Source organism: Rhinoderma darwinii, chromosome 7, assembly GCF_050947455.1.
Source record: "Rhinoderma darwinii isolate aRhiDar2 chromosome 7, aRhiDar2.hap1, whole genome shotgun sequence".
NCBI lineage: Eukaryota > Metazoa > Chordata > Amphibia > Anura > Rhinodermatidae > Rhinoderma > Rhinoderma darwinii.
In genome coordinates, this window is record NC_134693.1 from 81,341,526 (window position 1) to 81,356,250 (window position 14,725).

At 44.4% G+C, this 14,725-nt stretch overlaps 1 protein-coding gene across 1 annotated transcript in view; it reads left to right on the forward strand.

Annotated features, from left to right (window-relative positions):
* Positions 1–14,725, forward strand: part of FAM234B (family with sequence similarity 234 member B) — a 156,112-nt gene that overhangs the window by 11,277 nt on the left and 130,110 nt on the right. The window contains exon 2 of the mRNA XM_075833616.1: positions 7,012–7,404. Coding sequence (XP_075689731.1) covers positions 7,012–7,404 — 393 coding nt within the window. The remainder of the gene's footprint in view (positions 1–7,011; positions 7,405–14,725) is intronic.

Below are 14,725 nucleotides of genomic sequence, written 5' to 3' on the forward strand. Positions count from 1 at the left end.
CATTAATTCCTTCCTCAAGTTGAGACCTTTTGGTACCCTGGTCTGTAACCTAAAAACCCAATATGCCTCTCTTGTACGTGTCTTGTGTATAATATCTCCCCCTCTTTTGGGAGTATGGATTTTTTTCAATAGCATAGCATTTAACTCCTTAAGGACACGGCCAATTTTGGCCTTGAGGACAGAGCAATTTTTTTTACATTTCCCTCTTTGCATCCCGACGCTCATAACTCTTATTTTTTTTACGACGTAGTTGTATGAGACTTTGTTTTTTGCGGGACGTGTTGTACTTTATGTACGTACCATTTTTTGGTACAAATACATTATCATTTAATTTCTATACATTTTTAATTAGATTAAAATGCAGAAAAAAAGCAGTTGCGCAGCAGTTTTAATATATTTTTTTTTTTACACCATTCACCGATCATCATAAATAATGTTATACATTTGTTGTACAGATTGTTACGGTCGTGGCGATACCAAATATGTCTATATTATTTCATGTTTTGGGACTTATATTTTAACCCGTTAGTGACCGGCCCATCGTGTTTCTACGTCGGTCACTAACGGGCCTTATTCCGATGCCATAGACTTTTTACGTCGCGGCATCGGAATAAGTTTACAGAGCAGGGAGCTGTCAAATCTCCCTGCTCTCAGCTGCTAGAGGCAGCTGAGGGCTGGGAGCGTCCCTGCTCTGCCGGGTGAGATCGATATTAGTATCGATCTCACCCGTTTAACCCCTCAGATGCGGTGCACAGTAGCGAGCACCGCATCTGAGTGGTTTTGCGTCGACATAGCTGTATAAGGTCTTGTTTTTTTGCGGGACAAGTTGTACTTTTCAATAGCACCATTTTGGGGGACATATTATTTATTGATTAACTTTTATTAACTTTTATTTGGGGGGAAATAGAAAAAAAACCTGAAATTTCGCCACTCTTTTTCGCGTCTTAAATCTACGCCGTTTACCGTGTGATATAAATAACACAATAACTTTATTCAGCGGGTTGTTACGATTGCAACGATACCAAATTTGTATCGTTTTTGTATGTTTTACTACTTTTACACAGTAAAAACGCTTTTTTTTCAAAATTATTTGTTTTTGTGTCTCCATATTTGAAGAGCCGTAACGTTTTTATTTTTTCGCCGATGCGGTTGCATGAGGGCTTTTTTTTTGCGGGAAGACTTGTAGTTTTTATTGGTACCATTTTGGAGTAGATGCGACTTTTTGATCACTTTTTATCACATTTTTTTAAGTCAGGATTCACAGAAAACCGCAATTTTTCCATAGTTTTTTATTACATTTTTTACGGCGTTCACCGTGCGGGTTAAATAATGTAATAGATTTATAGTCGGGGTCGTTATGGATGCAGCGATACCAAATATGTGTAACTTTTTAACTTTATTTTGTTTTTTTAATAGTAAAGCATTTTGTGAGGGGAAAAGCTGGGTTTTTCATTTTTTTTCACATTTTTTTTTTAAATTAACTGTGTTAAACTTTTTTTTCACTTTTTTACTAGTCCCATTAGGGTACTATAATATGCGATTCTGCGATCGCATTTATAATACACTGCAATACTTCTGTATTGCAGTGTATTACTGCCTGTCCGTTTAACACGGACAGACATCTGCTAGGTCATGCCTCCGGCATGATCTACCAGGCATTCACTCCAGGCAGACCTGGGGGCCTTGATTAGACCCCCGGCTGCCATTAGAGACACAGACACTCGGCGATCGTATCGCCGGGTGTCGGTGGGAGAGAGAGGGAGCTCCCTCCCTCTCTCCAAAACCACTCAGATGCGGTGCTCGCTATTGAGCACCGCATCTGAGGGGTTAAACGGGTGAGATCGATACTAATATCGATCTCACCCGGCAGAGCAGGGACGCCCCCAGCCCTCAGCTGCCTCTAGCAGCTGAGAGCAGGGAGATTTGACAGCTCCCTGCTCTGTTTACTTATTCCGATGCCGCGACGTAAAAAGTCTATGGCATCGGAATAATGCCCATTAGTGACCGACGTAGAAACACGATGGGCCGGTCACTAACGGGTTAAACTGGTTGTTTTGTTGAAGGACCAAAGTTGGTTTGTTTGAATCCGATGCTATATGTGGCTTTTCTTTAAATAGTAAGAAGTCTCTGGATTTTTTGTGGGTAGCATTTTGTGCTCTTTTTAAGGACCATTTGGGATATCCTCTGTTCTGTAGTCTGGTATGAATTTGTTTTTGTTCCAATTCATAGTGTATGTCTGAGCTACAATTACGTTTAGCTCGGCTCATTTCCCCGATTGGGATAGATTCAATTGTCTGCTTGGAGTGGTTACTTGTTGCATGTAATATGGTATTGCCACTTAATGGTTTCCGGAAGGTTTTTGTGCAGATCCGACTTCCTGCCATTCCCATTAGCGCTAGGTCCAAAAATGTAATACTGTCTTTGTTCCATGTATAGGTGAATCCAAGATTTGATGTATTTGAATTAAGAAAGATTATGAATTCTGGGATGGTGGAAGTGTCCCCATCCCATATAAATAGGAGATCGTCAATATATCTTCCGTACCAGTGAATGTTGACTACAAAGGGGTTGTTTGTTGAAAAAATGGATGTTTCCTCCCACCATGCCATCACCAAATTGACCAGGGAGGGAGAAAATTTGGCTCCCATGGAGACGCCTTTCAATTGTAAATAAAAATTACTGTCAAATAGAAAATAATTATGTGACATTAACAACATTATTGTCTCTAAAATAAATGCCTGCAGCTCCTCGGTATAGGTGTTATGTATGGACAAATAGTGTTTTAGTGCTAGCAGTGCTATGTGATGGGGGATAATAGTATATAACGAGATGACAGCACATGTTAGCCATGTATAATTATCCAACCATATTTTGCTGTGAAAAGCACGAAGCACGTCTCGTGTATCCTTTAGGAAGCCTGGGGTATTTTGAGCTATGGGTTGAAGTAGAGAATCTATCCATTCTGATGTTTTCTCTCAGAATGATCCTATACCAGACACTATGGGTCTCATTGGAGGGGGAAAAGTGTTTTTATGTATTTTGGGGAGTGCATGGATAATGGGTATAATAGGATGTTCTATGTACATATATTCTGCTTGTCTAGGTGTAAGCGAACCTGTTTTTAACCCATTGTTTAATAATTGTTTAATTTATTTTTGAAATTTTTCTGTGGGGTTGTGTTCGAGTATTTTATATGTATCTTGATCTGACAGTAGATTTTTAATCTGTATTTTATAATCTTTTGTCCATTATCGTGATGCTGCCCCCTTTATCTGACATTTTAATGATGAGATCTTTGTTGTCATGAAGAGACTTGACTGCTTTTCTAAGCTTTATTGGAAGATTTGATTTATTATTGTATTTTTTGTTTTCTGCTAAATGTTGGAGATCTTTCTCAATGGCTGTTTGGAAACGATCCGTGGAATCAGTTCTTGACATAACTGGATAGAATCTTGGGTTCTTGGTTACAAAGTTCTTTGATATATTTGTTGTTTTGTTAGGATTATTTGTGTCTAGACTCTCCAGACAAATGGCAGTTCGTTGTTCTTCAAAGGAGAATGCACTATAGTCCTTTCTTTCTCTTTGTATTTTTTGTTGTTCTGTTTGTTGGTTATCATTAAAGAAGGCATCATGCAAGAATGTTTCATTACTTGTTTGTTCTAATTCAGGCTCTTCCAATGCATGAAAATGTCTTTTCACTGTCAAGTTTCTTACAAATTTATTAATGTCGAGTAAGGTGTTAAATAAGTCGAAATTTTGACTGGGGGAAAAATTGATGCCCAAAGACAGCACTTCGGTTTGTTCTGGAGTAAGGATAATTGACGATACGTTGATGATGTTTAAATTGGATACTTGTTCCTGCGTGTACGGAGGTGACGGCTCGGTTCGTGATCCATGCACTTTATGCTTTCTGCCGCCCCTCCTGCCTCGTTTTTTGATGTGTAGTTAACTTTGGCTGTTTTGTAATTGTACCTATGTCCCCCTCTAGGTGCTTCACTGTCTGATCCCTCATTTCCCCCATCTGTCGACTCCAATTCAGTGGAGCTGAAGCTTACTCTGTTTGAATATCCATTTTGTTTTCTCTGGTGTTTTCGGTATTTGAGTATATGTTTGAGTTGGTTATACTTTCTTCCTCGATTTTTCCATTCATATACCTCGTTGTTTGCATAGTCCCGAATATCCCGTTGAAATTTGCCTCGTTTAACTTCTGCTATTATTTTATCCAATTTGTCTATGCTCTGGGTAGTACGTACTTCCAACAATATGAAATCAGGTGAGCTAGAATGAGAGTCCAGCGTGTTTTTTATTTTGGAAATTTCACTTTTTAGTTCCAATAATTTCATTTCCTCCTGTTTGATTAGTTCCATCAATTTTAAGGAGCAGTTTGATCAGATTTGATTCCATTCTTTGCTGAACTCTTCCGAGTAATTGAAGGTAAGGATCTTTTTCATGTGCAGGCCTCTCGATATCATTTCTTTAGTGGTATAATTTCTAAGGGTTGTCAGATCCCACCATACTTTAGCCTCCTGAGTCATTCGTTTTTCTAGTTAATGGAAAGGTCTTCTATTTCCATGTTATTTTCTCCCAAATTTTCTATATTGCCGAATACTTTGGCAGCCATTTCGGCTCGAGTGTTTTGTGCTTGCTGATTCATGATCTCTAGTTGATATTTGACTCCAACTCAATTATATCTCCAATATATGGTGACTTAAAAGCAAAAGGTGTCTTTAAAACGCAATCAGCCAGAAAGATGTATGTATATAATTCTTGTAGATAATATTTAGAGTTTTTCTCATATATAAATTCACTCGTTTATTTGTTGTTGTTTCTTCCCAACAAATTACCACAATGTAGATATAATTTAGTGATTTATGTGCATTTAGTTTGTGTGCATAATGTAGGAAACACTTTATCCTGGTAAGGTTGAACACGTGAGGAATAGCCGATGCTAGTAATAGAGAAAATGGGAGGGATCCTCCAGCTCACCTGAGTAGGTATTCACATTGCCTGTAGCGCTCGGGTCCTCGTGTCGGCGCACGCACTGGATAGACAAGGAAGTAGGAGAAGTCCTTCTAAATTCAAAGTTAAATAAAGAATATAAACAGAAGTGAAATACTACACTGGACTGGCCGCTCCTGGTTCCCGGCCTTTGTATCTATCGGATCAGCCGTCAGAACAAAAATGGCAAAGCGTTCCAGCATAGTAATTAGCCTGGACCACAATCAAATTCACCTGTTGGACCGGATATAAAGTCCACTGATGTCTGACAGAGTTTTACAGAAAGCCATGATTAAGGACGCAGATCGCGTCTGAAACGCGTAGGCACCCGGCACCCGCCTATTCTTCCTAATGAACCACCGATATTGAAGAAACACGGACCATCCATTTTTAATCACCTTATTTGGAAAATAAAACTTGGAAGAAGTTTTCCAATTTTAACAGATACATTTGGTCTCAGTGCTGGATCGTTTCTCCTACTTCGTTGTCTATCCAGTACGTGCGCCGACACGAGGACCCGAGCGCTACAGGTGAGCTGGAGGATCTCTCCCACTTTCTCTATTCATGAATGTACACGATATAGGTATTCACTGGAGGGAATAACAGATTAATTTGGATTAGTGGATGCTATATGTGCAACATGAACGGCGTCATGCGTAACCTCCCAGCACATCATGCAAACAGATATAGAGGACATTCACCTATGAGCAAAGTCACAGAAAAAAACAAGAATCCGACCACAAGCAGTGAAATGTGTGACAGGACTTCTCTATTAATGTCACACGGTCAGTCAGAGTTGTTGGCAAATAGAGTCCATCTTTATTAACCGCTTTAGGACGCAGCCTGTTTTGGCCTTGTTTGAGATGATTGTGCTGGATTTAGCAATATATATTTGCCTAAAATGGTGATTTGTATTACATTGTCCTATGATAAGCTATCTACATCTTAGTGGTAAAATACTTGGACCAAAACCTAGGGTCCCCTTACACGTTAACGAGCTCCTTGTGTTTGGGACTGAGCGATTGTTCCTACGATCGCGCGTCCTCATGCATTTCTATCATGTCGGCAGCACATCTCCCGGTTTATATAGGGAGATGTGCTGCCAACAACGATAATGTTTTCTGCTGCATAAACAATACGATCGGCTGATGAACTAGCATTTGCTCGTTTGTCGGCTGATCGTTGCCCTGGTTACACAGAGCAATAATCAGGAACTAGTTAATGAACGTTCATTTGCCCGATAATTGGCGCATGTAAAAGGGCCTTTTGTTATTTGTTCACGTAACTTTTGTGTCTTATCCATTATAAGGCACCGTTCACAAGTGTCTGATTTGGAGGTTATTCCAGGTTGAAGTAGCCTATATAATACAGCAATTGTGATATGGTAAGGTAATATTCTCCTAACTCAGATAAACACACTGCAGGAACAATTCATCCACTGTAGGTCTTTGAAAAGTTGAATTCTTTCTTCATTTAATAACCTTAGTCCAACCCACTTTTATGTAACATACACGACTTTTTACTATGCAATTCAACCCAAATATAGACTCTCAGGGCGTGAGCCACCTTGCCTATTTCAGCCCACTCACTGACCTATTTTCATATATACAAAAGAAAAGCGGCAATATTGTATTATTAATAAAGTAAGGACTTTCTGAAGCTGCGTTGTTACTGTGCTGCAGGCAAAACACACCTAGAATGTTCCAAATAATACTTGTGAACCTTGTGTGAGTAAAACCAGATTGGAGTCTGTGGTGCTGGTGCTGAGCAGTCATAGGGAGAGTGCACTGGATTATTTGGGATTATCTAGATCATGTTGCTCTTGAATTGAAAGCCTTCTATTCTCTGTGTAAATCATGATGTTTAGGCTGGAAGGAGCATGGTGTAAAGAGAAAACTAAGCAAAATCTTGGCTCCTTGTCCGGGTCTCAAAAATTCAGTGAGTATGTAGAAATGAGATTATTAGTGTCCGTTTGTGGTATAATGTCACTTCAAATTGCCTGCTGTTTTTCAGGGAAAAAGTCCCATGACCCCAGGGAATATGACCCTCTTACGCAGGCCGATAGCGATGAGAGTGAAGATGATCTCGTAATCAACATCCAGCAAAATGGAGTTCAGAATGGAAAGGGGAGAGGGGCATCCCAGGATCGGGACTCTGATGATGAAGGAATGTCCAAGAGGGTCCAACAGCGGCCAGTAGATAATAAACAGGATGGACTGTCTACCACGGGATCTCTGGAACCAGAACTAAAGCCACTATCCTCGTTGATATCATGTGTGCGGACCACCGTTTTTCTTCTGACAGTTGTTGTCTCAATGGTAATGGTGCTTATTTGTGCTTTCCTCATCCCTTGCCCTATGAATGGTCAGCACAACACGTGGACGCTCCATGTCGGTTATGACACAGGTAAGCATTGTCATTCTTAGTCTTGTATTCAGGTAACCAGTTAGATTTACTATTCCCGTCAATAAGCTTGAAGCTTTCTTTAAAGAGGACGTGGCAGGTTTTCTTTATCCTTTCCTACCATGTCTAAGTTTTCTTGAGGCAACTACTGAAATATTGTATAGAATTTAGACTTTATACGAAATAATGTACAGCTGTGTCTTGGTCAGAAGAATAGTTAAAAAAAACCTGACAAGTCTCTTTAAGAACACTTCCCTCGAAAATAACTTCAAAAAACCCAAAACGAAATATACGTCTTTGAGGTGCCACTTCTGTCATGTTAATACAGGCAATTTTTTTTTAAAGAAATCTGTTTCTTGGAATGCTGTGTGACAGCCTTTAGCCTTCACTATTGCAGCTCCCTTAGGGCTTGTTTAGACGAGCGCTGTTTAAACCCGTGCTGAGTTCAGTCCGTGAGAAACTGACGATTGTGCATCAGTTTTTTTCTGCAATTACCTTCAGTTTGTCATTTTTTTCCGTCCGGGTGACATCAATGTGCCAAAAAACTGAAGATTGTCTTCAATTGACCCAACCTACTGAAAACACCCCCAAGATGGTCACATGAAACGCCATTTTCTAGTTTACAGCATGGCTGGTCATGTCTTCTGTTCAGCAGCACATTGCACTGCTTCTTTTTCCTGGTGCCACTTCTTAAGTCTATAGGCAAACATCCGTGAAAACGCATGGAAGAAAGACGTGTTCGTCGAGTTCACCCTAGGGATGGGGAAAAAGGGAAGGGATGAAGCAAAAATTCTACACATTGACTTCGGGGCTGATATTTTTTTGTTCTAGGAAATTATCTAAGCCTTTTTTAAAGCCATCTACTGTCCCTGCTGTGACCAGCTCCTGCGGTAGGCTATTCCATAGATTCACAGTTCTCACGGTAAAGAAGGCTTGTCGCAGGGTCTAGTTATACAAAACGTTTTGAAGCTTGACACTATATGCCTATGTGTATATATTTATATATATATATTTTACTAATTTTCTTTCGTATGTATGTATATATGTATGTGTGTGTGTGTGTGTGTGTGTGTGTGTGTGTGTGTATATATATATATATATATATATATATATATATATTGACCTGAAATGTATTCTTTGTGTGGATTATTTACATTTTAGCCATACAGGTACATCCCTTGCTCAGAATATGAACCTGTGGTGCTATAGTGTTGTTATTAAAGGTGATGTCCTGGAATATCCGGGGATTAGGACAATCGCGTAAAAGAATGGTGTTTTTTGCACATATTAGGTTCGGTCCCCATATTTTATGTCTTCAAAAGCCCCATTTAACCTCTGCAACTCTTGGCAGATTACAATAACCGTGGGGTCAATGGGCCAGGCACTCGTGGCATACTTAATATTCTTGCGGGGTATCGATCTTGATACATCGCTCGGTACACTGGGAGGCCACTAGAACGAGCACGGATACTGAGGGTAGATCTATCTTTGTACATGCCTATATCAATTGCATATCCTATTGAATATGCACCACAGAGTGTATCAGACCATGCCCCTTTACAGGCGGAACTGTTAGGCCCTGTTCACACAGAGTTTTTTGCAGGCAGAAAATTCTGCCTCAAAATTCCGTTTGTCATTTTGAGGCAGATTTTGATTTGCCTGCACGCCGTTTGCCGCGTTTTTTCCGGCGTTTTTCGCTCGCGCCCATTGAGCGTCACGGGCAAAAACGCAGCGAAATATGCTTTCTCTGCCTCCCATTGATGTCAATGGGAGGTCAGAGACGTAAACGCCTGAAGATAGGGCATTTCGCTTCTTTTTCCCCACAAGCGTTTTTTTCCGCTCATGGGAAAAAACTCATCCGCCTCCCATTGAAATCAATGGGAGGCATTTTCGAAAACTTTTTTGGGCGCGTTTTCCAACGCGGTTTCCGCGTCAAAAAACGTGTCAAAAATCTCTGTGCGAACAGGGCCTTAGGAGCATAACACACGAGCGTTTTCGGTCCGTGATATACGACGCAACCATTGGGGCTCCCTCTAGGAGTGGAATCCCTAGCCAGAGGGTTGCCGACGCTCTGGCTGGGGATTCCTCTCCTGGCAGAGCCCTCAACGTATATATATTGTCACGATACCAGAATTTGGACTTCGATACCGATACTTCGTGTAGTATTGCGATACTCGATACCAAAACGATACTTTTGGCAATAATAAAAAAAAAAAAGTTCCCCCGTTTTCTGATGTGAGGCGTGTGGTGTGATGAATTTTGAACCTCCACGTGCCTCACATAATTGACAACATTGGGTTAATGTGTGAGGTACGTGTTTGGGTTAATTACTATTAATGTGAGGTACATTGAGGTTCAAAGTTCATAACACCTCGTGCCTCACATTAATAAGTGAAAGAAAGCAGTTTTGTATTTTATAACCGCGTAAACATGATGGATGCTATAAATTAATTCCCTGTGACGCGATCCAAAGGGGCATCCCCCTTCTCATTTACCTCTGAATGCTGCAGTGGCGGGCAGCTTTGATCGCAGCATTCAGGAGAATAGCGGCGGAGATGAGAAGTTTCTCTGATCTCCGCCGTTATGGAGCGGGGCTGCGGCTGTGTAAAACAGCCATTGCCCTGCTCCTGACAATAAGTGCGCACGCGGTCAGCAGGAGGTAATGCACTAATGAACGGCGGTTCAGGCACTGAACACAGAACATGGGGATGTTTTGCAGTGTCGGTCTTCAGTGTCGCCGCTCATTAGCGCTGACCGCATCACATCATCCTGACGGCGCTCACTTATTGTCCGGACTCGGGAGCGGGGCGATGGCTGTATTACACAGCCGCAGCCCCGCTCTCATACATTCATGTGTTACAATACTGAACTGTGGGGCCGCACGGCTATGTATCGTAACACATGAAATAACGGTTTTGAACCGTTTGGGGATGCACGGTATCGAAACTGTATAGAAGTTTTGATGCATCGTGTGTGTGTGTGTGTGTGTGTGTGTGTATGTATATATATATATATATATATATCTCTCTCTCCCTCTAATAGCGGATACCAGGCCGGAGCGTTGCGCTCCCTCACCTTCCCTCTTAGTTGCGCCCAGGGCACATGCCACCCCAGCCCGACTTGGCTACGCCCCTAACTTAGGGCCTGTTCACATCAGCGTCGGGCTTCCATATATGGGTTCCGTTTGGCTTTCCGTTCATGGGTACCTTCAGCGGAAAGGTCGAACGGAAACCATATCTTCCATTTGCCTTATGCCTCGTTCGCATCAGCATTCGGCTTACGTTTGTAGGGTTCCATCAGAATTTTCTGTCGGAGGAACCCCTGAACGTAAACCGAACTAAAGCCATAGCTACCGTTTGCGCTATCATGGATTACAATGGTAACGCTTCAGTTGCTAATTATTATTTTTTTTTGGTGGAAACAATAGCGCAGTTAACTACTATAGAGCGGAAATGACAGCGAGGGGGCGCGGAAATGACAGCGAGGGGGCGCGGAAATGACAGCGAGGGGGCGCGGAAATGACAGCGAGGGGGCGCGGAAATGACAGTGAGAGAGAACATGACAGTGAGAGAGAGAGAGAGACCCGTACACAGGGGTGGGATTCAAATTTTTAACAGGTTCCTTGTTTTTCGGACGAAGACATGCGGGGAGGGGGGATGGGTTCACTGTGTCTTGCGGTGTATCGCGCCATTGAAAATGATTGTAATAATAAAATGAAATAATTATGATATTCCAAATACCCCCTACATTAAAGTGGACTCTAAATAAAGAAATTCCCTTTCCCTAATGTTTGTGTGGATTGGCACACTATTTATATAATTACATAAGCGTACAGACCTACCCACACATTATATTAAACTCACCCATTACATATAGGCCTATATGCGCAGATTCAATAACCTAAGCGTGCTCAGCCCATTTAGTTAGGCTGTGCACATGAGAAGGTTGGAGGACAGTGCGCAGTAAGCCGCGACAACTCTTCCAGCTAATGCACAGATACGGTGCCAGGAGCAAGCTCAGTACATATATACAGCACCAGCACAAAGCTCAGTACATATATACAGCACCAGCACAAAGCTCAGTACATATATATACAGCACCAGAACAAAGCTCAGTACATATATACAGCGCCAGAACAAAGCTCAGTACATGTATACAGCACCAGAACAATGCTCCGTACATATATACAGCACCAGAACCAAGCTCAGTATGTGTATGTATATGTATATATATGTTATAATGTGTTTTGAGCTTGGTTGTTCTGATATGTATGTACTGAGCTTTGTTCTGGTGCTGTATATATGTACTGAGCTTTGTTCTGGTGCTGTATATATGTACTAAGCTTTGTTATGGTGCTGTATATATGTACTGGGCTTGGTCCTGGTACTGTATTTATATGCAGAGCTTAGTTCTTGATTTGTTTTGAGCTTCTCTTTGGTGCTGTATATATGTATTGAGCATGGTTGTTATGATGAATATAACTCCAGAACCAAGCTCAGTACATATATACAGCACCAGTACAAATACAGCTCAGTACAGAGATAATTTGTCAATTTAGTTTTAACCCCTGCCATATAAGTTTGTACGGCATAAAACTACAGCTCCCAGTATAGCCAGAAAGAAGGTAAGGATATCCTGGGAGTTGCTGTTCCACAAAAAAGAACGATACACACATCATCTCGCTGCAGATGATACAGTGACTGAAAAGTCACAGGCAGAATAAACATTTACATTTAGTGACTCACCGGTGACGACTTCTCAGATTCTAGTCGTTCTCTTTACTTTTCCATCTGGTCCAGAACTCTATGATGCCTCCTGGCCATGACCCATTTCTGCAGAAATGGGTGAATTTGCTGCTCAGGTGTCTTCGGAAGCTCACTTTTTCAACATTTCTGCACCTATAAACGACGAGAAAATTCTTATGGTACCACACTCTATGCCCCCAAATATAATAGTCTCATACACTGTGTCCCCGAATATAATAGCGCTACGCACTGTGCCCCTGAATATAATAGTAACATACACTGTGCCCCTGAATAAAATTGTGTCAAACACTGTAAAGTAATGCACCACACACAGTGCCCCCTGTAGATAGTGCCCCTCATAGAGCCCTCTGTAGATAGTGCTCCCAGTAATGCCCTCTATAGATAGTTCTCCCCATAGAGCCCTCTGTAGGTAGTAGCGTTCCCTGTAGATAGTGCCCCCTGCAGCGTTCCCTGTAGATAGTGCCCCCTGCAGCGTTCCCTGTAGATAGTGCCCCCTGCAGCGTTCCCTGTAGATAGTGCCCCCTGCAGCGTTCCTTGTAGACAGTGCCCCCTGTAGCGTTCCCTGTAGATAGTGCCCCCTGTGGCATTCACTTATAGTGCCCCCTGTAGATAGGCCCCCCTGTGGCGTTTCCTGTAGATGGCGCCCCCTGTGGCGTTTCCTGTAGATGGGGGCCCCCTGTGGCGTTTCCTGTAGATGGGGCCCCCTGTGGCGTTTCCTGTAGATGGAGCCCCTTGTGGCGTTCCCTGTAGGTGGAGCCCCTTGTGGCATTCCCTGTAGGTGGAGCCCCTTGTGGCGTTCCCTGTAGGTGGAGCCCCTTGTGGCGTTCCCTGTAGGTGGAGCCCCTTGTGGCGTTCCCGGTAGGTGGAACCCCTTGTGGCGTTCCCGGTAGGTGGAACCCCTTGTGGCGTTCCCTGTAGATGGAGCCCCTTGTGGCGTTCCCGGTAGGTGGAGCCCCTTGTGGCGTTCCCGCTAAGGTGGAGCCCCTTGTGGCGTTCCCGGTAGGTGGAACCCCTTGTGGCGTTCCCTGTAGATGGAGCCCCTTGTGGCGTTCCCTGTAGATGGAGCCCCTTGTGGCGTTCCCTGTAGATGGAGCCCCTTGTGGCGTTCCCTGTAGATGGAGCCCCTTGTGGCGTTCCCTGTAGATGGAGCCCCCTGTGGCGTTTCCTGTAGATGGGGCCCCCTGTGGCGTTTCCTGTAGATGGGGCCCCCTGTGGTGTTTCCTGTAAATGGAACCCCTTGTGGCGTTACCTGTAGGTGGAGCCCCTTGTGGCGTTACCTGTAGGTGGAGCCCCTTGTGGCGTTACCGGTAGGTGGAACCTCTTGTGGCGTTCCCTGTAGGTGGAGCCCCTTGTGGCGTTCCCGGTAGGTGGAGCCCCTTGTGGCGTTCCCGGTAGGTGGAGCCCCTTGTGGCGTTCCCGGTAGGTGGAGCCCCTTGTGGCGTTCCCGGTAGGTGGAGCCCCTTGTGGCGTTCCATGTAGATGGAGCCCCTTGTGGCGTTCCCTGTAGATGGAGCCCCTTGTGGCGTTCCCTGTAGATGGAGCCCCCTGTGCCCCTGTGGCGTTCCCTGTAGATGGAGCCCCCTGTGCCCCTGTGGCGGTCCCTGTAGATGGGGCCCCCTGTGCCCCTGTGGCAGTCCCTGTAGATGGGGCCCTATCTACATCGAATGCCACATGGGGCCCTATCTACAGCGAATGCCACATGGGGCCCTATCTACAGCGAATGCCACATGGGGCCCTACCTACAGGGAATGCCACATGGGGCCCTACCTACAGGGAATGCCACATGGGGCCCTATCTACAGGGAATGCCACATGGGGCCCTATCTACCGGGAATGCCACATGGGGACCTATCTACGGGGAATGCCACATGGGGCCCTATCTACGGGGAATGCCACATGGGGCCCTATCTACGGGGAATGCCACATGGGGCCCCTATCTACGGGGAATGCCACATGGGGCCCCTATCTACGGGGAATGCCACATGGGGCCCCTATCTACGGGGAATGCCACATGGGGCCCCTATCTACGGGGAATGCCACATGGGGCCCCTATCTACGGGGAGTGCCACATGGGGCCCCTATCTACGGGGAATGCCACATGGGGCCCCTATCTACGGGGAATGCCACATGGGGCCCCTATCTACGGGGAATGCCACATGGGGCCCCTATCTACGGGGAATGCCACATGGGGCCCCTATCTACGGGGAATGCCACATGGGGCCCCTATCTACGGGGAATGCCACATGGGGCCCCTATCTACGGGGAATGCCACATGGGGCCCCTATCTACGGGGAATGCCACATGGGGCCCCTATCTACGGGGAATGCCACATGGGGCCCCTATCTACGGGGAATGCCACATGGGGCCCCTATCTACGGGGAATGCCACATGGGGCCCCTATCTACGGGGAATGCCACATGGTGCCCCTATATACGGGGAATGCCACATGGGGCCCCTATCTACGGGGAATGCCACATGGTGCCCCTATATACGGGGACCGCCACAGGGGTCTCTATCTACGGGGACCGCCACAGGGGTCCCTATATATGGGGAACGCCA